Source organism: Mus caroli, unplaced genomic scaffold, assembly GCF_978045245.1.
Source record: "Mus caroli unplaced genomic scaffold, Mus_caroli_1 scaffold_16, whole genome shotgun sequence".
NCBI classification, from domain to species: Eukaryota; Metazoa; Chordata; class Mammalia; order Rodentia; family Muridae; genus Mus; species Mus caroli.
In genome coordinates this window covers 64,951,170-64,978,113 of record NW_028227271.1, presented here as the reverse complement: position 1 = coordinate 64,978,113, position 26,944 = coordinate 64,951,170, and the positions used below count along the sequence as shown (strand labels likewise).

The 26,944-nt window shown below is 35.9% G+C and overlaps 1 protein-coding gene across 49 annotated transcripts in view; it reads left to right on the top strand.

Moving 5' to 3' along the window:
* Rims2 (regulating synaptic membrane exocytosis 2) overlaps positions 1-26,944 on the top strand; it is a 522,550-nt gene that overhangs the window by 386,405 nt on the left and 109,201 nt on the right. For 26 of the 49 annotated variants that reach the window (XM_085831856.1, XM_085831876.1, XM_085831861.1 and 23 more), the window contains one exon: positions 12,708-12,808. The exons of 14 other annotated variants lie outside the window; for them this stretch is intronic. In XM_085831856.1, coding sequence (XP_085687982.1) covers positions 12,708-12,808 — 101 coding nt within the window. Of the gene's footprint in view, positions 1-2,023; positions 2,057-12,707; positions 12,809-26,944 lie in introns of all 49 variants that reach the window. 9 more of the 49 variants (XM_085831881.1, XM_085831859.1, XM_085831870.1 and 6 more) reach the window with 2 other exon arrangements.

The following is a 26,944-nucleotide window of genomic DNA, read 5'->3' as shown; positions in this document are numbered from 1 at the left end:
CTAGATTTCTTGACCATTGTAATGAGGTTGTTTTTCTTAAGAATGTTTACAATGAAATGTTTGGGTCTCACAGTGAGAGCACTGGTTCTTGGTCTTCCTGCCTGTGTGACTCGCTGTCTCTCATGTCTGTGGCTCAGAGAGCAGTGAGGAGAAACCTGTTGTTCTGATGCTGATCCTGCTGCTGTATTTGTTCTGTGACTTTGGATAAGTTCGCTTGAATTCTCTCTGCTTCCACTATTTACTATAAGAATGAGTGAAATTGAGAAGAAATTATCATCTAAAAAGCAGTATATAATATGGAAACCATATAAATTAACCCAGTGTACAGTGTAAAATACTGGACAGGAAAGCAATCTTCATTAATTTCAATCTGTGTTTTCTGGAAAAAAAAAACAAACAAACCACAAAACCCAATGATCTCTTGGAGAAGTTGCAAGCACCTGTAAACAATTGTTTTCCTCCCCATTCTTCCCAGTTTACTCTTATCACGTTAGGAAACTGTTTTAGCACTGTGCTAAATGTTTATCTATGAAAATGTCATATCAAAGAATAATAATGTGACAGAATTCAGTAAGAGCCTTTGTTATTAATGTCTAATTTTTTTAAGTATCTTCTTCACAGTATGGGTGCAATGAGAGTGAAAAAGAAAATACAGCTTCTTTATACACACGAGTACATTTCAGAAGGGCACAAAATCTGTGTCTTGTGTTCAATCATATTAGGGGCCTCCAGTTAGAAATGCAATTGTGAGGAGTATCTTATTTTGATATGTGAAAATATGCTTACATAATAAAAGACAACATTGCTAAGGTATCAAAATGTATCATTCCTTTTCCAGTTATTTTAGCTTTCATCTTTTTCTAAGGTATTTTAATACTTTTCTTTTAATAGACTTTGTTTTCTTGACCTTCATAAAAGAAACATTTGTTGTAAGAATTAATTGTGTCGGGACTTACAATTCTAATATATTTGCATTCCAACATGCTTTTTCCTCAAAAATCATTCAAAGACTATAATTTACTTAATCAAGAACTGAATGTGGTATTTAAGAATTTTGTGTATTTGATTCAGAAGATTTCAATATGACTTTGTGTTATAAAATTTCCCTATGTCAATTGAGCTCAGACTGCTTCACCAATATGTTAAAAGACTTTCTTTGAAAGCTTTATTTAATTGGCTTTGTTTTCTTGATTTCAAGTTACTGTGTAAAAAGCTTTTCAACTTCTCAAATAGTAGTTAGAAAAGTATTATTATCCACATGTGTGCCATATCTATTCTAGTGAGTGGTGACTTCTGAAGGTAAATCTTAAGAAAATACTGTAGTAACAATATATGATGTGGTATTTGTAAGAATTTTCTCAATAAATAATTACTATAAGTGAACATGATAAACATTTGTCAAAATCAAATGACAATTTTAATTTGTGACAAACTACAACCTCATATTTCATGTACTATTCTTATAATGAGTTGTATTTTACTATTTTTTAATTTTTTATTTAAACATTTAACTAGGGTGAAGTGATTTAATGAAATATTGGCCTGACAGATGATCTTTTTTTTCTGATTAAATGGAGAAATACCACAGTGTGAGTGGGACCCAGCTCTTTTTAATGATGACTCAATTAAATTCTTTCTTCAGATACTTAAATGTTGAAAGCATTTGCATGTTTTAATTTGACTGAGTAATGTCTGAAAAATGTGGTCATACCAATCATATTGGTTTTACTAATGGTATTTTATTTTAGTGTCAGTATCCAAGATTGGCTGAGCTTTTTCAGATTCTCTTCTATGCACTAACCTTATTTTTCTCTTTCTGCTAACCTATACTTAATTAACTACATTCCCATCAGCTCTTCTAATCTGTTATACTATGCACTTGACTTTCTTCCCTACGACTTCACAGGACTTCTTTCAAAGTGACCCAGGGTTCTTTCCTTCAGCATCACTTTTAGCTTTCGACTGCATCCACTCATACCCATCTCCTTTGTCTATGTCTGTTCATTGCATGCTGTGATCACAGAAGATGTGGACTCCACAAGGAAAAGAAATACAGGTCTGTGTCTCCTCCTGGCCTCCTTTGCTCTCTTTTCATGTAATCTGACTTATCCTAGAAACAGTTTACCACTTGTTTTGCTCATTTCTTAACTTTGCACTTTTCTAATATATGAAAATATTACATTTTCCAGGTGTCTTAAGTTTTTATTTTATAATTTTTACATAGCTTCTCCAATTTGATGGATAAAAGTAAAATTTCACATAATCCATATATCTTGTCTTTTTATAACTAGAAAATAGCCAGAGACCCAAGAGATACATATTTGGATATAAGTATTATGTGAATATTTACCAGAGAAAGTCACCTAGATTAAATAAGTTAGTCATAATTTACTCCCAAAATTATTCTTCATTTAAAACTTGATTTGTTCCATTTTTACATAGCTTGAAAAACACATATTTGGTATATCATGACCAGCATTTTCCTAGGATATAAGGATACCAAAGACGTCATATATGCTCTGAAGAAAGTCTATTACATTTATTTACTTAGTAATTAATAGATCAGAATGGTATGCTATGCTAATTTGCCAGCATGAATGGTTTTTCAGTCTTTTCAACAAAATTACAAATTTAAATAAAATTTGTTTTAAATAAATATACATAGGGGGAATCATGTCGGAGGTGAAACTTTAATATGTATTAAACACATACATTAAACAAATGCTCTGTAATACTGCTCGAGGTGTTGGAAACATCAAGGCAATCAAAACAGCTGCATATCCTTGCAGGTATTTTCAGGGCTTGACTTACAAATAAAGGCAATAATTAATTATTGGTACTATTATTATTTTAGATGACAAAAACTGATATCATTTTTGTCAGATTTATGTTAGTTAAAACAATACTTCTGATACTGAGTTAAAAGTTAGGAAATGTTTGGTTTTTTTTTTGGAGGGGGGACTTTTCAAATAGTTATGGAATCAAGGAAACAGTGGTCAATGGCCTCAAGCAATGTTACATGAAATTATTAGAATTCACAGAGGTTCTGTGAAATTACTGAAACACATTAAGCAACAGAATTACAAAGATGCTAGTAATTTATGTGGCATCAATAATAAAGCAATTCATCAGTTAATAGATAATGATTAAAATTAAGAATATCAATATAATACGTGAAAAGATAATTTAAAGATGTGGCACCTTCAATTCATTGAATAAGCCTTATTGATGCAGGACTGAGGACATAAATAATCTCTTGTTATTTGGTTGTCAGATGCTTGTACATTTCATAGGAAAATACAGGTTGTATATCCTTCAGAATAATTTGAGTTCATTTTCTAAATGGGTTAAGTAAAAGGCTCATTTGGGTTATCCAAGTATAAAAGATTAATAATAGCAATTAGATGTGTGAATCTGAAATTGAGAAAAATATTTATACTGGGCTTTTCGAAAGGATGCCACTAGCAGATATGAACATTCAGAGACCTGGAAGATTTCTTTACATTTAAGAAGTGAATGAGTGAGGACTAGAAATTTGCTAGCACAAACTTCCTATCATTAAGAGACTTCAAGAACAAAGCATTGTAAAAATGAATCTAGGTAGCAGAGACAGACCCTAGAGAGAAAGAGACATGCTACATCTCTCAAAGATAACAGTGATTGGCAATGGTCTTTGTCTAGGGGCACTCTAATAAACTTTATAGGACTGAAAGTGAAATTAACGAACAAGAAGGGTCATGGGAAATAAAATGATAATAAATGAAGATGAGTAGAAGCCTTGCCTTCTTGATGCTGTAGAGAAGCTATAAAGAGCAGCTACCTTGGGGTTTTGGAGAGGAAACTCACAAGCAGACAAAGGACTATGCTAGCTCAGATGAACAGAGATCCTAAATTCACAAGGCATTGTTTCCTTTCAGCTTGTGTGATCGACTCAGTAGTACAGTTCTGTTGTAATTATTTTGATCTGAGTTTCACTGATGAAAAGTTATAAAAGAAAGTAAAAGTGAATAAAGAATTTGGGAGTCATGACAGTTGACGTAATGTTCTAATGAATGATCAGGAAAAGGCATAATTAGATGCAGAATTTTTTAAATTGCTGAGAGAAAAGATTTGATGAAATCACTGTAATTTGATATAATACTGAAAATGAATTAAAGAAAACAGGAAATTATTATGAGACTAATCTGGTATTTATTTTTAATGTGTTAAGCATTTGCAAACATTGTAAAGAGAACGTTTGCCCCAGGAATGCGTTCCTGAGATAGAATATATAATGGCAATTGGAGAGGCAAATATGCTTTACTGCTAGAACTTTATAGGTGACTGTAGCATGTAGTTTTTGTTCTACCCACCTTTAGCTCCGGGAGGTAACTGCACTACCAGCCCCTACCTGGCTTCCCTTGAATCCTTAGATAAAAGATACAGACACTCAGTTGTTCATTTCACTTTGCCTTCTTGGCACAATTGCTGGGCGTTACTGTCTCCTGCCCTGAAAAGCACGTCCTTACACATTTCTAATCTCTGTCTCTCCCACCTTCACTAAACTTCAATTGCCAAACTCCCCTTCCCACCTGCCTATAAGAGCAGCCTGTGTGGCCACTCAATTTTGAGAGCTCACGGGACTCTTAGTTCTCCTCTGCATCTCCCTGCCCTGTGGTCAGGGACCCGGAAGTGCCACCTGTACCTTCTGCCAAGCAATTGGTCCATGGCTTTCTTTACTGACAGATCAAGAACCAATTGCGAAACAGGACCTTAGCATCAGAACTGCTCCTTACAGATGATTGAAGTTATTGAGGTGCCATGATATGTAAAAGAGATGTGTAAATTAGCTTTGGATGAACATAATTGATGTTTATGTAGGATATAATTTATATAGGATATATAATTGAATGAACATAAAAAGTATTTATATGGGATTAGAAAAGCATATCAAAGTGTTTCTGAGACAACTGCTATTGAAGGGCCAGCTTCCTATTCTGGATAAGGGTAGTAATAAACTCTCTATTAAGAAACGGAGGCCATGCTGCCTATAAATGAAAGAATAGGATGTTAGGGGAAAAGTCTATAGGGGAAAGATTTGGAGAATATGTTTTTTAAGACAAAACAGATTGGAAATTTTTCAGAAGAAAATGAATACTAGGTAAATAAAATACTTTGTATTGTTTAATAGTGGTAAAAAAACAGAAGGGGAAATTAAGCTACTCTAAGGAAGACAATTCAGAGATTGGATTTAGAACTTATGAAAGGCTTTTTGTAACTTAAAAAGGGTAGAAGTAATATGCTTGAGAGAGGTCAGAAAGTCAATCAAAGGACTGATAATGAAGGCACCAGCCATAAGAATAAATGGTTTCTAGTGTGCACATGATTTGGAAGAATTTAAGGAAAGCAGTGGGAAAGCTTAGAAATGATGTACAAACTCATAGAATTCTCAAAATACAAATATTTTAAAATTATGGAGAAAATGTTTTATTGGCTACTTAATTGATATAAGCCAAATTTTGTTATTAAGTACATGTAATCCAAATTTTCTCTGGTATATTTTAACACTGGTTGGCTTAGTAGATCTATAACATTGAAGTCTTGGCTTTCTGACTTGCTATTGCAGTCATAATGCTGCCAATGAGGACTTGGTCTTTACTAAGCAACATTGTGCTAGTTTCTACAAACATAAATACCAGGGGCCAGTGAAGATTAGGGCCATCTGTCCAAAGCCATGAAAGAAAGATGGATCCATAGAGGAGCAAAGAAGAGGCACTGATGGAGGAAATAGTGTTAGCAAGTCTTGTGACTCGGAGTTCACGGTGAACGCCAGCTCTAGATAAAGGTGGGGGTGGCTAATTCTTTTCTAGAGCTGTGTGAAGTCTTAATCGGCAAAAGGTGAGTAACTTCATTAGCCTGGACTCACATCTCCAATGACGTTGAAGTTTAATTTTATCACTGTAAACTAATAGCTCAACCCAAAATATGTGTTCTTTCTGTTATATAGTATATCATCACTTACTAATTATTTATAGTTGAAATTAATTGTTTTAGTATATATTTATTTTGTATAATACGTGTGTGTGTGTGTGTGTGTGTGTGTGTAAAGCAAGTATATTAGTTTGTGGCTGTGAGTGTAGGATGTAATTGTTACACAAGCCTCTGCATCCCAGCTTTAGCACCTGCAGTCCTAGGCTTGTCCCTTTGAAACACTGCACCTGAGTGACAGCAGACAGCAGCACTCAAGTCTGAGAGATGCTGTGAGCCTCCACTCTCTAGGAAGGGAAACTTGAGCTGGCTTCCGTTTTGGGTTGATAATGAATTCCAGCTAGTTTAAAGGACTGATTATATTTGGGGAATGAGGTTCTGGGAATTGAACTCATGACCTCATACTTCCTGAGCATATGCTATACCACTATTCTACAAACCCAGGTCAAAATTGTTAATTTTTCATGAAGAATAAAAGGTTATCTCTGAAAAGAGGAACACCCTCTTAAAAACTACAAAGAAATAAGAGAGTGAACTGATTCCAGTGTGGCTTCTATAAACATGTTATCAAATCATAAATAAAAAGCGCATAATATATTGGGGTAACACATTTGCTATAGCTTAGAGAATGTATTGAGAGCTTTGAGACATAACTTACTTATAAAACTTTAACTGAAAACTGAGTGAAAGTTATATAGAGATATTTCTCTTTTTTAAATAATTAATTTTTTTGCACTCCATATATTATTCCTTCCAACCCGTCCACCCTCTGACTGTTTCACATCCCATGTCTCCTCCCCATCCCCCTGTCTCCACATGGATGTCCCCACCCCCAACCCCACCTAAGCTCTATGGAGCCTCCAGTCTATTGATCGTTAGGTACATCATCTCTGAATAAACACAGACCCAGCAGTCCTCTAATGTATGTGGCTGGGGACCTCATATCAGCTGCCTGTTTGGTGGCCCGGTGTTTGAGAGATCTCGGGGGTCCAGATTGAGACTGCTGGTCCTCCCTCAGGGTCACCCTCTTCCTCAGCTTCTTCCAGCTTTAGGGGTCAGCAGCTTCTGTCCATTGGTTGGGTGTAAGTACCTGACTCTGACTCTTTGAGCTGCTTGTTGAGTTTTTCAGAGGACAGTTATGCTAGGCCCCCTTTTGTGAGTGCTCCATAGCCTTCAAAATAGTGTCAGGTCTTGGGGCCTCCCCTTGAGCTGGATCCCACTTTGGACAAAAAGCTTGTTGAGCTTTTTGAGTTCTGTGAACTGTATCTTGGGTATTCTGCGTTTTTTTTTTCATAAACTATCACTTAAATTATTTTGTCTGTAACACTGGAAGAAAAATGATTAATTCCGTTTTTAAAAACCAATTATTGTTTACTTAGCAGTGTGTGAGTCCTGGGACTGACTGACTTTCTTTCTTTCTTTCTTTCTTTCTTTCTTTCTTTCTTTCTTTCTTTCTTTCTTTCTTTCTTTCTTTCTTTCTTTCTTCCTTCCTTTCCCTCCCTCCCTCCCTTCCTTCCTTCCTTCCTTCCTTCCTTCCTTCCTTCCTTCCTTCCTCTCTCTCTCTCTCTCTCTCTCTCTCTCTCTCTCTCTCTCTCTCTCTCTCTTTCTTTTTTCTTTTTTTCTTTTAGATAAATATGTCATTTATTTAGATTTTTGGTAAAATCTACAATATTCAGAATGGGAAACAATTTCCAAGATTGAAGAAACATAAAGGAATTTTTAAAATCCTAAATTTAATAGATGAATAATATATTATGCCTTATAGCCTTAAGATTTCAAAAATCTATACCCAACTAAACTAATTTTTTTTTGATAGTGAGCATTTGTTTGCAGAACGTCTAACCAGTGGACAATAATCATAAGGTCAAGGTTGACAAGGTGCTCAGCTGACTTCTACAACTTGACTACTGGGGATAGTGGCACAATAAACCTCCTAGTTTATAAACCTCATTTCCTTCAGTTGAATACTTAGCAGTTGCATAGTTGAATCATGTCCTAGTTTTCTTGAGGTGGTTTTGTGTTTGTTTTTGTTTTAAAGCAGCTCCCATACTGTTTTCCATAGTGGCACTGCTAACTTTCCTACCAACTGTGCATGCTTTCTCCCTGTACCTTCATTTCATACCCTCACCTTAAAAAAAAAAAAAGGTACGGCCTTTCTCCCTGTCATGAAATAGAATTACAATGTACGTATGATTTGCATCTCTCTGTGGCTAAACTGTAAGCCATTCTCCCTTTCTCACTTCTCTTTCTTTTGAGAAATGTCTCTTCAGATCATTTTTCCCATATTTGATTGAATTTCTTTCTTTGGTGTTAAAAATATATTAAAGGTGTTTAAAAGATTAAAGGTGGCTCATTTGTTAAGCAGAGTCCAGCTTCCAGAACTGACACCAGTTGTAACTCCAGCTCCAAGGAATCTGATGCTCACTTCTGGTTCCCCTGGGCACCTGAACAGACATACACACAGGCATACACATGATTGGAAATAGATCTGTAAAGAAGTCTATTGGTTTCTTTGTGTATTATGTATATTAATCCCCTGTTAGATAAATATCTGCCAAAGGCCTTACTCCCATTCTTTAAGTTTTCTGTTTATTCTGTTGACTGTTTCCTCTGCTGTAAAGAAGCTTTCAAAGTTTACATGATCCACTATTTAAACTGTTGCTTTTTCCCTTAGGATAGTGGAGTCCTATTCAGGAAATCCTTGCTATACTCTTTATGAGTTCTCTTGTTTGTTTGTTTTTCTTTTCTTTTCTTTTCTTTTTCATATAAAACTATTTTTTATTACATCTTTTCCTCAATTACATTTCCAATGCTAACCCAAAAGTCCCCCATATGCTCCCCCCTACTTCCCTACCCACCCTTTCCCATATTTTTGGCCCTGGCATTCCCCTGTACTGGGGCATATAAAGTTTGCATGTCCAATGAGCCTCTCTCTGCAGTGATGGCCGACTAGGCCATCTTTTGATACATATGCAGCTAGAGTCAAGAGCTCCGGGGTACTGGTTAGTTCATAATGTTGTTCCACCTATAGGGTTGCAGATCCCTTTAGCTCCTTGGGTGCTTTCTCTAGCTCCTCCATTGGGGGCCCTGTGATCCATCCACTAGCTGACTGTGAGCATCCACTTATGTATTTGCCAGGCCCCTGCGTAGTCTCACAAGAGACAGCTATATCTGGGTCCTTTCAGCAAAATCTTGCTAGTGAATGCAATGGTGTCAGTGTTTGGATGCTGATCATGGGATGGATCTCTGGATATGGCAGTCGCTAGATGGTCTATCCTTTCATTACAGCTCCAAACTCTGTCTCTGTAACTCCTTCCATGGGTGTTCTGTTTTAATAGTACTAACTTTCAATATATAAACGTGGAACCTTTTCCATATGATAGATTGTCTCCAATTCTTCTTTTTTCTTTAGTGTTTTGCAATTTTCATTGTAAGACCCTTTCCTTCCATGATATTTTTATTCCTAGCTATTTTATCTTATTTTATTGATGTTATTGAAAATGGTATTCTTTTATGCTTTTGTCTAAATGAGTTTGTAATTGTTATATGTAGAAAATCTATTAATTTTAATTATTAATTTTATGTTGATTTTGGTTCCTGTAACTTGGCTGGATTTATCCATTCTCGAGTCCTGATGGAGTCTTGAGAGTTTTTCACAGACAGTATCAGACTATCTTCAAATAGGTGTGATGCAGCTTCCCCTTTCTGCTGTGTTCTTCTGTTTCGCTCTCTTGCCTAATTGTTCTGGCTATAATTTCTTTGATATTTACTTGATGTGTTGAACAGGAATGATGAGATGGACCCTCCTTTCTTCTTTCTCGATTTTAGAAGAAATGTGTTCAGAGGTTGCTTGCAGTAGGTTTGTTACTAGAACATAACCACAGTCATTTATGTAAATATTGCCTTTGGTGGCGCTCTTTTTTTTTAATTTTTTCTTTTTTATTAGATATTTTCTTCATTTACATTTCAAATGCTATCTCCAAAGCCCCCTATACCCTCCCCCCACCCTGCTCCCCAACCCACCCACTCCCACTTCCTGGCCCTGGCATTCCCCTGTACTGGAGAATAAAATCTTCCCAAGACCAAGGGCCTCTCCTCCCATTGATGGCCTACTAGGCCATCCTCTGCTACATATGCAACTAGAGATACAGCTCTGGGGGGTACTGGCTAGTTCATATTGTTGTTCCTCCTATAGGGTTGCAGACCCCTTTAGCTCTTTATGTACTTTCTCTAGCTCCTTCATTAGAGGCCCTGTGTTCCATCCAATAGATGACTGTGAGCATCCTTTAGTGGCTTTCATATCACTATTACAGACAAGTTAAAGTTTGCACACAAAGAATCTGCAGTTTAGGACTGAAAAAGATACCTTATTCATTAAATTGCTTGGTCTGAGGGCATGAGGCTCTTAGTTTCATCCCTGTCACCCAAATTAAACAGCAAAATGAAAGCCATAAATAGTACTCTGTGCTTGTATTCCTCTCACTGGAGAGTCAAAGACAGGCAGACAAATCTCTGAGTCTCATTGGCCTAGCAGCCTAACCTAACAGGTGAGTTCAGGCCAATGAGAAATCCTGTCTCATAAATGCAAGAATTGGAGTGTCTGTAGAAAGATTCCAGAGGTCATTCTGTGATTTAGACATGCACATTCATACCCTTGCACTCATGCGAACAAGCATTCCACTACAAGACCAAGTATATGAATACATGTTCAGGTACACGCACACACACACAAACACACGTGCGCACATACATTCAATGTATATTACTATTATGCCCTTTATAAGAAAAGTTGACTATTCCTCCCCATGTGTTTTATTTCCAAATAATCAGAAGGAACTTAATGCAGCTGCCATAGAATTTTGACATACAAAACAGTCTAAATATTAGAAAATGCTTATGTTTCTGTGTACATACTTTATATCTATGTCTAAATGTTCCTACATTTCCTTGTCAGTTGGTAATATTTCTATGTAGCATTCTGTTTTCTATTATGATAGCAACATGCAACATGTTAAATGAATTTTCTGGACAATATTTACTAGTATCTTTTCACTACACATAAGTTTTTTTCATCCAGGACTAATTCTTTTGTTCTTTTGCTGTTGGGAAATAATATGTTTTATGTCAGAGTATTTCTTGAGGTATGAACAATTTCACGGGTGTAGATAATGAACTAACAGGCATTACAATTGTTATATTTCATATCACAGATATTCATATATCGTAATATATCATTCAGTTTTTTCTGCAATATTAAATTTAACATGAGGTCAGTTACATTGTTATTAAAGTGACTATCTTAATAGATAACTTATTTAAGTTTGATGGCATAAAAACAGAAGTAATGCCATCACTTGGGAGTCTGAGACAGAGGTTAAAATCGACCTAAACCTTTCTCATAACACAATATCAACTTGATAACATATTTGGAGCTCATATCATTTAATTATTTATGGATACTATTTGCCAAGACTTTGGTAATCTTCCTGGGAAATTGTGTTCCCTTTTATCTTTAATCAGTATTTACTTTAAATTTGTTACTAACAAGACTTATCCCATATATAATGAAATTTTTGCAGAGCATAGGTAATATTTTTTAAATGATTTTTAAAAACTGGCTTATGAGAGGATTCTGTAACTGCCAAATATGGTGTTATATTTTCAGTCCCATTATTATTATTTTAATCAGGTAAGTTTTAGATGATTATTTTGATAGGTACCTTTTTGTTTAAATGTGTTTACTTTGGCTTTAAAATTATGATCTTGAGCAAAGGGTATGTATCTGTCTGTTTACATTCCTGTCTACATGCACAGTATTTATAAATGTGTGCAACAGTGTGTTACTATACCCACCGCTTGAGTCTATTAAGCCCACTGTCTTTCTTTGTGTTTTCCATTGTATATATTTATGAAAATTTGTTTTTCAACATGTACATTTATGGAAAATGTGATCTTCCTATAAAATCACTTTATGAAAATTGAGGGTTTTAAAAATATATTTTAGGGTTGACCAACTAAATTTAGTTTTTAATTTCAATCACGGATTTTAAAGACCTTTTTAATATCTAAAATTGATTTGTTTTGAAATGGTAACAGGTACTGAGGACACTAATCTTGTTGTATAATAGGCTTACCATTCATTTTTCTCATTTTTTATAATCTATTTTTAGTTCATTTCAGTAGTACTTTGTACACTTACGAGCATGGTGTCATCAAAAGAATATTCCATAAACTTATTTCTTAATTTTAGTTATAGAAATTTCAAATTCAAAAATTTATGATTACTAGACCTATAATCTATTCTAGGATGGTTTGCTTTAATTTTATGACAGTAGTTTAAAAATGCAGTTTTAAATTGCATTGAAACAGCTAGAAACAAGTTTTAAACTAATTACATTTACATGATGAGTTAAAAGCCAAAGTTCTTGTGCCAAATTTGTGTGCTATCAAATGTATTCTTCTGGACACAGATGGGCCAATGTTTTCTTCTAGTTATCTTCTCTTTTAATGCAAGTATATTTTTTCATATTCAAATTATATAAACATTTATAATAGTTATGCTTTTATTTACCAAAATGCATAGTTTAACTTAGAGCAAAGACAATAGTATGTTAATTAATTTCAAATACTTTGAGTGAAAGTAGCTTATCAGCTTCACATTTCTTCTTTTATACATCCTAATTAGGATTCAGAAGTAAGAACTAAACATTAATTTTATGGGTTTTTTTTCTACTTAATAGGTGCTATGGATATAGAGGAGAGAAATCGCCAAATGAAACTTAACAAATACAAACAGGTAGCCGGATCAGATCCCAGACTGGAACAAGATTACCATTCGAAGGCAAGACAATTTTCTTTTTAAAAGTTGTAAAATAGTCGATCATATGAAGCTACTAGATTTTTTTTAAACAAGTGAATATAGATGAGTCAGACACGAACATATAATGTAATGGCCCAGTGATATTAAATTCTACAATGTATGATGTGCTTGTGTACCAACTCTTAGGGATATACTTCTCCTTATTAGAAACACATTATTATATGACATATAAAGTTAAAAGTCTAAAAACCGAAGCCTTTAGATTTGTTTTGTTTCCCTTCAAAAATGTTTAGGGAATTCTTCCATCATCATCCTGTGTGTTTTCTAATACATCTTTTTCTACTTTATGTTTCCTATTTTAGTATTTGAATTAAATCTGCTTTAGTACTGAGTCATTGAAGCAAGCATATGCTTGCTAGGTTTCATTAGTTCAAAAGGTATTGTAGCAAGCATACTTTCAAATTATTTTCTGGATATAAGTTTAGATAAGTGATGTAGGCAGGTAGAAAATTATGAGTATTATTTTATTTTACTCTTCAGGGGCTTTATATATTTAAAGGCATATTATTTTATAACATGAGTACCCTGTCTAATATTATTATTAGATATCATATTCTCAGTAATATAATAATTTTTGAAAAGAGTGTCATGGAAACAAAAACCAGGATAAAGTAAGGGAAAGGTAGCTCCCAAGGCAAAGACAATGAGCAAGAAGTGCAGCGTGATGCATCTTCTTAGAAGCAGCAAGGGTAGGACGGGGCTTATCTGACTGGTAGAGCACTTCCTAGGGTGTGGAAAGTCTGGGAAACAAGCATTAGCAACATTTATAAACAGACAGATAGGAATCAAAGAAGCAAGCAGAAACAGATAAGGAAGAGGCATGGTTGGTCAAATGAGTTGTATCACTCATAATGAAAAATAAGTCCCAATGCCAGCACTCAGGAGAAAGAGGCAGGCCGGTCTATGTGAAGTCCAGCCTAGCCTAGTCTGCAAAGTGAGTTCTAGGACAGTCAGGGCTCTCACAGAGACTTTGGTTCAAAACTATAAACAATTAGTAGTCCTCAAGAAGCAGTAAAATTGGTTCTTATTTAAAATACCTGAGAAGTTTGTTTCAGGGTCTTGGAACAAAAAGATGCTATAGTTAAGAATTTTGTTTCCCAAAACACAAGTTTGCAGTCCACACCAATCTTTAGTAAATGAATGTTTAAGGCCCCCAGATTTTTATAACCTTTGACACTTTTAGGTTTGGAGAGAGCTGAAGTACTGATTGAGAACTAGTCATACTGAACAAGATAACGTCATAATTTTCTAAGTACAACCCGAGAATACAGACATTCAAAGCATGTGGGCAGATTTTACAAATACAGTTCTCTGCATTCTTCATGCCCATGAAATTCCCGTCAAGTTTGTCTGGTGTAGACGAAAGTTTTAAAGTCTTCCTCTAAAGTGAAGTGATTCTGAAATTTAGGTTTTTTTGTTTTGTTTTGTTTTGTTTTTTTAGTGGAAAGAGTTGGCTAGAAGCCAGACATGAATAATTATTATGAATTATTATTATTATTAAAAACTGGAGTCTTTATTTTGAGAGTGAATTGTTTTACCCTTTGGTGCTTGGCTGATTTACCAGTGCATAACAACAATTGTAACGTTCCTTTTCTGCTGTGAGGATTTTCATACTCAGTTCACTCCAAAACATAATCCAGTCGCTAGGGAGCCATCATTCACTCTTCTTTCCTAGTGTGGAGCTGCCTTACTTGGGGTCTATCTCCCAGTCATTCCTAGGTAAACCTTTCTCTCTTAAATGTCAAAGAAAAACTACAGAGTGATTTTTCAATGAAGATTATGTTATTTTTAACTTCCATATTAATAATTTTTAAGTTGAAAGAAATTCTAAGAATCATGTCTTCTGTTTAACAAGAGGCACTATGCCTCTGCTCTTTATCCATTTTGGTTTTCTTTAATTGCCACTTAACAAAAACTACTACTGAGTTATATGTTTTAATATATTATATCCAATTCCTGACAAAATTATAAAGGAATTGCTATAAAGTATTAAATGTTAGGCAATCAACTGTCATAAAATACAGAAAGTTAGATTTTTTAACTGTTAATTTTGGTAGCCTGTGGCAAAATATAGAAAGTGGAGTTATCTAGTGTTAGAAATAAAGATTGAATAATTTCCTGTTCTAAACTATAAGAAATTAGGTTACCTAATATTATAAAATGTAGAATGATTAGGAAATGGCACATAAAATAGAACATAGCTTATGTGCAGTTACAATATAGAGAAGCTAGGTGAGTACCGTGATAAAGCGTAGAAAGGTTAGGAAGATGAATGTTACTATCCAGTAAGTCATGGAAAATGTCACAGCCAATCCAGTGTTCTGGGTTTGAGACAACTGACATGAGACTCAAAGTGTTAGCCATATAAAACACATGCTATACTTTGACCTGTAATCCTGGAGGGCCAATGATGTTATTACAAAGATCTATGCTGAGTCATATTAAATATTAGACTAGTATTCTCAGAAATTGGAAGAAGAAAGTATTTGTAACAAGAATATAAAAGAATATGTACATGTGATTTTTAGTTAATCACAGATTTTCTCAGGGTTTTCCTTCAGAGAAGAATTCCCTCTGAGAAAATCCAAGTTTCATGCTCTGGGATTCTCAGCATGACTGTGATTCATCCTCCCGTTCTTGGCAGGGATTTATTGATTCACTTATTTTTCTTCTCCAAAATCAACATTCTTCTCATTGACTCAGAACATGTAATTTCTCTATGAAACTTAGCAGCACACATTATAGTTAATCGTGATTTATATAATGATAAGTAGTATAATCATTCATAATTAAATATCAAATAGCGTGAAGCATTATATATTTAATCATAAAACTTTTAGTTTTGAATTAGCTCTATTTTTCATCAAGTATCATTTTTAAAACGAGATTTTTTTACTATTTAAACATATAATAATATATAACTCATTAGCATAGAATTTATAATGAACCTCAAAGATTATTTCTCTGCAATAATGTTCTTTTGTTTGTTTGGTTGGTTGGTTTTTGTTTTTGTATTTGTTTTTGTTTTTTGAGACAGGGTTTCTCTGTATAGCCCTGGCTGTCCTGAAACTCACATTGTAGACCAGGTTGGCCTTGAACTAATAATGTTCTTTTTAAGGAAATTTATGTCCAAAATAATCACTATGCTATCTCCTAGTACACTTCTAGTACAATTTTCTGATTTGTCTGCACACAATTAAAAAGGCATTATAACTCATAAATTGTTGAGGATATCTACAATTCTTTTAACCTATATACAATAGGCTCTTCTATTAATCTAATTCAATGTATTCATATAGAAGCAGAAATAATGATGTAAAAGACAGGAAAGGGGTTTTTTCCCATTCATTGCATGTGCCAACTCTCAGATACTGCTAACATATATCTAGTCACTTTTTTCTTATTTCTAGTTTGATAAACACCCATTCACACATCTCATAAGCAGAAGAGTAACAATCCAATTAGATCAACTTAACTAAAATATGGATACCACTATAAATAAATACTCAGTTGTAAGTACAAATAAAACTAAAGCTAATAGAATCATAGACTATATAAGTATTTTGGACAGTTCCAGACAAATTGTCTTTGCAAGTAGATTATTACAATTAACTATTATCTTTTATCACAGCTAATTGTCTTCTCAACAGAGAAAGAAAGCACACTCAGTGCTCGCCTTTGTGCTGAGTTTTCAGAACCTGGGCGAGGGGGACATCAGCCCGAGGAGCTGCTGGAGTTGGTTAGGAGTGTCCACATGTGGGTGTTTACCTATCACCCCACTGGGGCAGGATTCTCATGTGCGGTGTGGAGCCATGCAGGCAGCCCTTGCATGGTTTAGGACTGGCTTCAATTTAGTCCTTTATCCTCAGATTCTTCATCTGTGGCTAGAATGGTGTTAGAAACTTCTTAGAGTAATGTGACGATAGCTACATGAAAAGTCTTTGGACTGAGCAAGTGCTCAGTAGATGACACAGATGGTACTAATTTCTGTTAACAGTATCGTAATCAAATATAATTGTAGGCTCTGCAGGAGATGTAACTGAGCTAATGAAAAGATCTAGTGTAGGACAAACACCCTTAAGTGCTTCCTTCATTCTGTAATAAAGAGATTCAAGCAACCAAAATCTAAAATAAAACAATATAAAGGGTGAAAACTTATGAGCCTTGAAAGTGGCATGCAAATTATAAAAATAAAACAACTGTAAAATGATTGTTTATAAGCAAAATTACTAAAGTAAGAACCTATACTATCAACATTGACATTACATATATGTAATGTCCCTATAATTAACAGGATATACTTTATTTATTTGTTTATTTGTTTGTTTTTACACTCCAGATTTTTTTCTTCCACCCCTGATCACCCTCTGGCTGTTCCACATCCCATACCAACTCCCCACACCCTTGTGTCCATGAGGATGTCCCCACCCCACGTGAATTCTAAATTCCATGGGGCCTCCAGTCTCTTGAGGGTTAGGTACATCATCTCTGAATGAACACAGACCCAACAGTCCTCTGCTATATGTGTGTTGGGGCCTCATATCAGCTGGTGTATGCTGCCTAGTTGGTGGTCCAGTGTTTGAGAGATCTCAGGGATCCAGGTTAATTGAGACTGCTGGACCTCCTCAGGGTCACCCTCTTCCTCAGCTTCTTCCAGCTTTTCTCTAATTCAACCCCAGGAGTCAGCAGCTTCTGTCCATTGGTTGGGTGTAAGTATCTGCCTCTGACTCTTTCAGCTGCTTGTTGGGTCTTCCAGTGGGCAGTCATGATAGATCCCTTTTTGTGAGCGCTTCATAGCCTCAGTAACAGTGTCAGGCCTTGGGACCTCCCCTTGAGCTGGATCCTACTTTGGACCTGTTGCTGGACCTTCTTTTCCTCAGGCTCCTCTCCATTTCCATCCCTGCAGTTCTTTCTGACAGGAACAATTATGGGTCAGAGGTGTGACTGTGGGATGGCAATCTCATCCCTCACTTGATGCCCTCTCTTCCTGCTGGAGGTGGGCTCTATAAGTTCCCTCTCCCTACTACAGGGCATTTCATCAAAGGTCCTTCCCTTTGAGTCCTAAGAGTCACCTCCCAGGTCTCTGGTGCATTCTGGAGGGTACTGCCAACCTCCTACCTCCCGAGATTGCTCGTTTACATTCTTTCTGCTGGCCCTCAGGACTTCAGTCCTTTTCCCTCACCCAATACCAGATCAGGTTCCCCTCTCCATGTTCCCACCCTATCTACTTTCCCTCCCAGGTGCCTTCTTCCCTCCCCATTTGTGATTGATTTCTTCTCTCTTCCTTTGGGCCCTTCAGCTTGTTGAACATTTTGAGTTCTGTGGACTGTATCTTGGGTATTCTGTGTTTTCCTTTTTCTTTTCTTTTTCTTTTTTTTTCTTTTTTCCTTTTTGGCTAATATCCACTTATTAGTGAGTACATACCATGCATGCCCTTTTGAATCTGAGTTACCTCACTCAGGATGATATTTTCTAGTTCTATTCATTTGCCTGCAAAACTCAGGATGTCCTCATTCTTAAGAGCTGAGTAGTATTCCATTGTGTAAATGAACCACATTTTCTGTATCCATTCTTCTTTCGTGGGACATCTAGGTTGTTTCCAGCTTCTGGCTATCACAAATAAGGCCGCTATGAACAATAAAAAGTCTGAAAATTGATAGATTAAATTTATATATAAGGCAAAATTTAAAATACAGATTAAATAGTCTTATATAAATTATTACAATGTATAAAATGCATGAATTTCAAATATGATTTAGAAATAGGATAATACATTTATGTATGAGTTTTAGAACAGTGACTGCAATAAAACGGTGGGGACAATTGTTTCTTTTTTATTGGATATGTTATTTATTTACATTTCAAATGTTATCCTCCTTCCTGGTTTCCCCTCTCTAAACCCCCTATCCCATCCCCCTCCTTCCTGCTTCTATGAGGGTGCTCTCCCATCCACCCTAGCATTTCCCTATGCTGGAGCTCAAGCTTCCACAGGGCCAAGGGCCTCCCCTCCCACTGATGCGGGATAATTTGTTTCTTCAGCAGAATGTTTGAGTTGCTAGCATTATACATCCAGCAGTCCAGAGAGCCTGACCAAGCTTTATTTCTGCTAAAGAGAAATCTTTGAAACATCAGTTCTCAAGATCCTGAGACAGTCTTTTATTTTTGGAAACGGGCATCATAGCACCCTCAGGGGTACCTCTGCCTTTCAGGCCCTCAGGATCGCACTGTGATGTCCCATAGGAAGCAGTGAATTTCTTCGACTTTCAATAAATCGTCTATGGTTTCATAGCTGAAGTGGGATTCACATTTTTACAGTTTGTATTGGGCTTAGTTCAGCCTGAAACCCAGCAAAAGGCCACATCTCTGTTTCTTCATTGTAGCACACCTTTTCTGAAAACTTATATTTGCCTGTGTAAGTTTTGTTTTTCTGTTATTATATTCATTCCTATAAAACTCTGCATTGAACATATTCTATAACAAAATCCCAACAAATTTCCAGAAACCAGTAGAACTGCTTTGGCACTGTAGGGAGATAGAGAAGTCGAGTTGCCCCAGTGGGAAGGGTTCTTGCTGCCAAGCTGGCATGTGTGCTGAACCATGGATGCTGCCAAGCAGGCAGGATTGAAAAATGGCTTAAAAGATGATGCTATATTGAAAATAGAAAGGATTAAATTTTATTTTGAAAATCTTTTTGTCTTATCTTTTTCATTTCTTAGTTATTTTTAAAAAATAATCTCTATGAAGGGAGAGTTCCCATTTATCCTCAATATCTATCAGACTAAAAATTTCAGTTACTGGGGAGTGTTAAATGGAACTCAAGAATTGAAACTACATAGTCTCCCCTCTACCGCTCTGTACAGCCTTGAGTGAGCCACTCATTGTGCTCAATTTCTTACTCTGCACAGAATAGTTTCATAATTAAGTCTGTGTGTGCATAGAAATGGTTAAAATGTAACTATGATGATCATTATCAGCTAACCACAATATGACACTTACAGTGGTCTTCATGGTGGTGATGGTGATAATGATGATGATAAAGGAAAATTACTATTCCATTAACCCCCCCAGAGTTCTGGTTTTATTTGTGGCCTTCAAAAGTCAGGAAAGATAGATGAAATTATCTTTAAGGCAATCATAAAAATAAGAAATTATAAAGATAAAAAAGTTATGGTTTTTTTAAGAAAACTAAGAACATATTTGAATGTTCTTATATTTTTCCAGTCAAGTTATTATCTTTCTCTCATATTCTGAAGTGAGCTGAATATCCTTCAGTTTTATTATCTATGTGCTGGACCCACATAAACATAAAGCCGAGCGAGGGAATCTCTGTCTTTGATGCTGATGGAAGCAACCACTGGCCATAACTTCACTTCATGAAAATACATAGAAGAGATCCATAGAAAATAATCTTAATGAAATGTAAGATATTTTTATTTTAATATGTAATAATCTTTGATATTTTTCTGAAAATTAGCTTTAATTTCCCCCTTTTTTACATGTTGTATAAACTTATTAACTGAACACTATAGATTGAAGAGATGTGTATTTCTTCAGGTAGGAGTTGCTAGATGCAAAATGAAGGCTCTCACAGTATTGGTTTCTTCTGAGGCCCCTCCTTTAAATGCAGTGTTGCCTTTCTGTGAGTTCTCTTTCTTTGTACCCTGTCCTGTTTGCTTGTTTATATAAGATATCAGTCCCCCTGGAGTAGGGCTCAGGTAAATGACCTTATTATATCTTAGTCACCTCCTTAAAGTCCCTGGCTCTTAATGCAGTCATATTCTGAGACACTGACTTAAACATGTAGATTTGGAAGCAATTCAATTCAAAACACAGCAGATCTCTACAAATTCGCTAATGATCATTGAAATTAACATTTGAGGGGCTGGAGAGATGGCTCAGAGCCAGGAGCATGTGTTTGAAGACCTGAGTTTGTTTCCCAGCATCCATTAGTGATTTACAACAGCTCCAGTTCTAGGAAGTCCAAGGACCCTTTAAGGCACCTACATGTACCAGGAAGGTAATGTGTACAGGTTTACATACACACACACTATATATAAAACAGATTAACACTTGCATACATTATGAAAGGTATGTTTTATTACAATGTGGGCAATGGTCTGAAAGCCAGTAACTGACGCTGTATTGTTTTGAACACTTTAGTTGATTTTGTTACTTTTTTCTTTCTCTTTCTTCCTGTTTTTTTAAGCTGTTCTCTCAAATACTTAAAAGACATTCTGAATTTCTTCCTAAAAGTTCACTTTAGTTTTTCTTAGCTCTAAAATCACATTCATGTATGATTCTCTCAGTCTGAGTTTGATGCTGACATAAAAGCAAAGACTTGTTTTATCTTAGTTATTGATTTCTACCTCCATCCATATAGTCACAATTAGAGGGAGGGTGTTTTTAAAAAATACTTTGTTATGAATAAGTTCTTTGAAATTACTGAAACGGCAGCTTACATTTTTGTAGCACAATATAAAATGCCATCTAAATTGCGATTTCTTATTTTTTAGTAAATATAATGTTCCTAAAAGCTAACAAAAGAAAGGATTTTAAATAAAATTATATCTAGCTACCTACAGCTAAAAGGGTCAACCTGTGGGCAATAGCTTCAGTTATTAAAAGCACAGTTTGTTCCTGTGTTGCCTAAGAACACAGGCAGAAATGGTTTTATTTTACCTCCAGAAGAAAATAAGAGTAACAGTTTATGCTTCCACATTTATTTTTTCCAATCCATCAGAATTGATGTTTGCTAACAACTGATGTGGACCATGGAAAAGAAAGGAGTCTTGCTTAATGCATCAGTAGTTACATGAAAAGTAAAGAAGAAATGCAGTGAAATAGGACAGTATTACTCCATGTAGGATAGTAAGATCAAGTGTTGATGCACACATACTGCAGACATGAAATATCAGTGCACCTGTGTGTAGAGAGTTTTAATTCCAGTCTGGGGCTTCTACCCACCTTTGACCCTTTAGTTCCCAGATAAAAGACACATACAACCTTTATATTTACAATAACCCTTAATCAGCACTAAAGCTGGGAAGACACCTATCTTCTATGCTATTTCCTATCAATAACCCAGAGTTTACTATGTTTCACCTGGGTTGTTCTTTACTCCAATTGGCCAGTTCTTGAAGCCAAGTTTCTTGACTCCTAGCCCATGGTGACTTTATCTTCCTCCCGCTTTCCTGGTTCTCCTCCTCAGACCTCAAGACCAGCAATCCTAAACTCCACCTATGTCTCTTTTGTGAGCTATTGGCAGTTGGCATCTGTATTTACCAATCAGCAATAACTTTGCAGCAAGGTCACATACCATCACTTGGGTCTATGTGAGGACTCTGTTGTCTCTGGGGCAACTAGGTCTTGGGGGCTGGCATTTAGCATTACAATACACAGCAACAGACCAAATCTCAACCCACAAGAATGGTTTTCTTAACGTTTTCATGGATGGACGAGGTGCTTATGAAACCTACTCCTTTCTGAGTCATGATTAGTAGTTAAAGGCTGGAAGAGGAGGGATGTCATCCTCTTCAGTGACATGGACAATGGTAAGATGCCCTGCTCTATTGAATAACCTCTCACCCACTATTAGACAAGAAACTCAATAGACTCACTGGGTCACACACAAAAGAGGAATGAAGGTGGGGGTGGGGACTGCTGGGTAAGAACGAAAGTGGCAGGATGAACAACAGGCATAGGGGCGGCAGTGACTAACACTTGTTGTAGAGATACATGAAACTGTCAAGCAATTACAAAGTAAGGAATAGACACAGGAAGTTTGTCAGAGATCATGCATGCGAACATATGTGCCCTTTGAGCTAGGCATGCACCGAGCACCCGCTGGTTACTGTGTTTAGTTCTAAAGACCATTTAGCTCCTATTTCTTATCTTTCCTATGAAAAATATGTACTTTTGAGAATGGAAATTTTTATTTTTATGGATGAACATGAATGTGGATATTGAAGGCAAGTTAAGCTAATTTTTTCTTGGATTCTTCTTTCATAGATTACATCCTGACTATAGTTGACCCTCCCTCCAGTCTTCCCAGTCCTCCCCTCCCACCTCTCCTCTATCCCAGATACCCTGCACTTCCATTTTCCTTCAGGCCTCTGAGTGCTATCAACCAAACATGGCATAAGGACTTACAGTAAGACTAGGCACAAACCATCATATCAAGGCTGGGTGAGGTAATCCAGGAGGAAGAAAGGGGCCCCAAGAGCAGACGAGTCAAAGACAGACCTCACTCCCACTGTTAGGAGTAACACAAGAACACACCACTGCTCACACTCATGTAGGGTCCTTGATTGTCACTTCAGTCTATGTGAGCCCTATGAACCCCTATGATTCTGTGGGCTGTGTTCTCCCATCTTTGGCCCACTTGTTCCTGTAATCTCCCCTTCTGAGGGCTTCCCTTGGCTCTGCCTAGTGTTTGGTTGTGGGTTTCTGCAACTGCTCCTGTGAGATGCTGGATGAGGCCTTTATCAAGCTAAAATAATCTAAAAGCATATTTTTAAAAAGTTTTTTAAAGTAATGACTTTTTTTTAGCATTTTGTATCAATATAAAGATAAGATGAGATCTCCAGGAGGGAATAGATATATCATATAAGATTTAAAAGGAAAAGAATATAGTTATTGATTTTCATTCAGAATTAGTGGTAGGAGGAATGCTGGAAGGTAATTTAGGGTTCTGATATTGATTCTAGCATTTACATAAGAAAACGAGATAAATTAACATTCTTTACATCTATTACTTTTTATCTGAAAGTTGAGTGTATCTTATAATCTATGAAATGCTACATCTACATTTACTACTTTGGAGGCAGCCATACAAAGACCATGAGTTAACACTTGATTTTTAGGAAATCTCATCAGCAATTAAACACATCATTTAATCTCACAGCCTAGTTTCCAAAATTAATTTTGAAATATGCTAGATTGCATTCTGCAGTAATTGACACAAGTAAATAGCCATTAAGTACTCACCACTAAAAAGAGGCCAAGAACCTATTCATTATTCCCAAGGGGATAAATATTGAGGTGATATTGGTGTCTCACTAATGAGTAACCAATATTACTTAATAATCAAAGTGGAGAATCCACACTCTACCTTTTTGAAATTTAATTGATTTTTGTGCCTATTAGCTAGTGCAAAGACTGTGAGAATCAGAAAGGGCTGTTTTGAAGAAAAAGAGAATAAACTTGCCTTTGGCCATATTGAGTATACCAGAAAAACCACAAGTGGGAGATAGCCTATTAGTGTAAAATATGATTCAGAAGTAGACAAGTGGTCAGGACACAAGATAAAGATCTGTTAGTCATCATATGGCCATTAACCCATAAATAATGAATTAGAACATCCCTCGAATAATATGTATAATGAAAAGAAGAGGATTTAGATGGAAACTTTGGACAAATGTATCAAATAAGTATAAGGAAAGTGAACTGAGGAAAAAACAATATTGAGGAGGTACAGTCTAAGGACATAGGGGAGAAACCACGAATGATGCTGAGAAACCATCCCAAAAGTGTTGCGGGAAGAGAAGGAAAGGAAGAAAAGTAAGAAGTCATTGACTTGCAAACAGGTCACATTGTTTGTAGAACAGTTTTTATACGTGTGGATAGACTGGGTTAGTAAATTTCTTTATTTAATTAAAAAACATGAGCTCTACAGCATGCTCAGTTCTCTAAGCCTGGGACTTCTTTTTAGAAACAGGCATAGGTCTTACTTCTAGAAATTTGGGGGAATTAATGGAAATAAGTAAAAGATACTTTGCAACCATGCATGAGCTGACTGAACAGAATGCAGAGTTCCCACAAAACCAGTCCTTTAGGAAAGCCAGAATTACCAACTGGTAATAGTTCATCCTTTACAAGTTTTGCAGGAAAAATAATTTACTCAATTATTTTTCTTCAGACCAAGTAATTATAGCTAGTTTCTTGAGTCGGTACTGGTCTACATGATACCTTTTTGATTGTGGTTTTTACCTCATGCTTCTGTTGCTGGTTATGCTCCAAAGATTTCCTTGGAGCACTATAGCATAGATTTGTTTTCTCTTGTATCCTACGACTCTTGGTAAGTCCTGCCAACAGCCCATATTTCTAATCTTTATCCCCAACTCTGCATACAATGTTCACATGATAAATTAAATTAACCACAATTTTTATTGTTTTGTTTGTTTTTGTTTCACTTTGTTTTGTTTTGAGGTAGTAGGGATTGAACTCTTGAGTTTCATGAATGCTTAAACAAGTTTACTACCACTAAGGTATACCCAAGCCCATGGTGGAAACTTTCATACCACAATTAACAACAAAGTCTTTAAATTATAATTTTTCCCTCCAGAAAGCTATCTATGAAAGTAGATAGTTGTAAACATGATGAAAGCAGGGAAGGAAAAATGATAACACACCGAGCAGAGAGAGACATGAACTCAAATGAGGAAACTGTTGCAGAGACTTTATTTAAGTATTACTGAGAGTAATGCTTAGAGGGTGACTGCATTTACCTTATGGAGCCCCACACCCTCTGGGCCTTAATTCATCTTGTCCAACACAATCTTCTTCTGGCTCCAGCTATGGCAAAGGCCCCTTCATAATGGTTGGAATGTGTCAGCAAAACAATTTGCATGACTATATAAACACTGCCTTTTATGAGGTGTACAGCTAATAAACATAACTAGTTTTATTACTACACTGACTGAAGACCATCAAAAGAGACAGTTTAGTCTGTCAGCCTCCAAGAAAAGATTTCGACCCTTGGCTCCCTTCCAGACTGACACAGATATTCTGTGGGCTCTACTGTACTCCAGAGTTCTTTCCTTGGAACTTGTAGGCATTGGTAATCTTTCATGAGTAGGATATTGTTTATAAGGCAAATTTAAATTTACATTTAAGGCCAATGTCTATGGCTTTTCTCTGCCTTTCTCACATACAGAACACACTACCCTTATCAGGAGTCACATCTAACAAAATTGCCCTGACAATTAGGGCTGGTTTTGTATGTCGGTGAAATGTTGAAGTTAATCACTATGAGAGATTAACTATAACTATCGAATTTTTAAAAGACAGCAGATTCTCTTTTAAAATTATATAATATAAAAGCCCAGTGGCAAAAATTATAGTATTCCCCCTACTCACATGATTCCTTAATTGACTACACTAGAGGCTTTGTCTCTGCTCACTGTACCCAAACTGATATCAGAAGTCTTGCCAGTACATTCTACCTCCCTCCCTCTTCCAAAAGTTGTTAGTCCTATTTTTCCCCTAATCTTTAAGTCAACACATTGATTTTTCCTTCCTGCCTTAGTTATTGTTGACAATTATTGGAGAAAGAGTTTATTTGCGCTTATAGTTCAGAGGATGAGTCCATGACCATAATGATGAAAACAAGGCACAGGCAGACAGGCATGGTGCTGGAGCAGTAGCTAAGAGTTTCCTTCCTTATTTTCAAGCATGAGAGAGAAAGTTATCAGGGAATGGCCTGGGCCTTTGAAACCTCAAAACCCACCCCCAGTGACACACCTCCTCCAACAAGACTACATATACCTCCTTAGCCTTCCCAAACAGTTCCACCAACTATAGATCAAGTATTCAAACATATGAGCTAATGGCAGCCATTGCCATTCAAACCACCATACTCCCTAAATGTAAAGATTCTTCCAACAATTACTTGATAGATGAACTTACTTTGTTGTTAGTGATGATGATAATGTTTTCTGCCCGTCATCTTATAATAGTTACTTAGCAAAGCACGTTGCACAACAAATTACAGTATCTAGTATTTGTTAGTAGTGTCTAAGATTTGTTAAATTAAAGCCAACCATTGTTTGAGGAAATTCATATAATTCTTTATCTGAGAAATTCATGTACAATGATTGGAGTACCAAAGTTGATGCAATGGTATAGGAAAAAAAATAGCTCAAATTGCTCAAAACCTTCAAATAAGGATACTGAAGATTATGGAATTTTTTTTTAAAAATTCAATTTTTATCAACAATATCTTAAATATTTAATGATTTAAAGCTTTTCAATAGAGCTTTGCAGGCATTTACTTTCCACTAATTTTAGTTATATTGAAAGAACATTAACTTTTCCAGG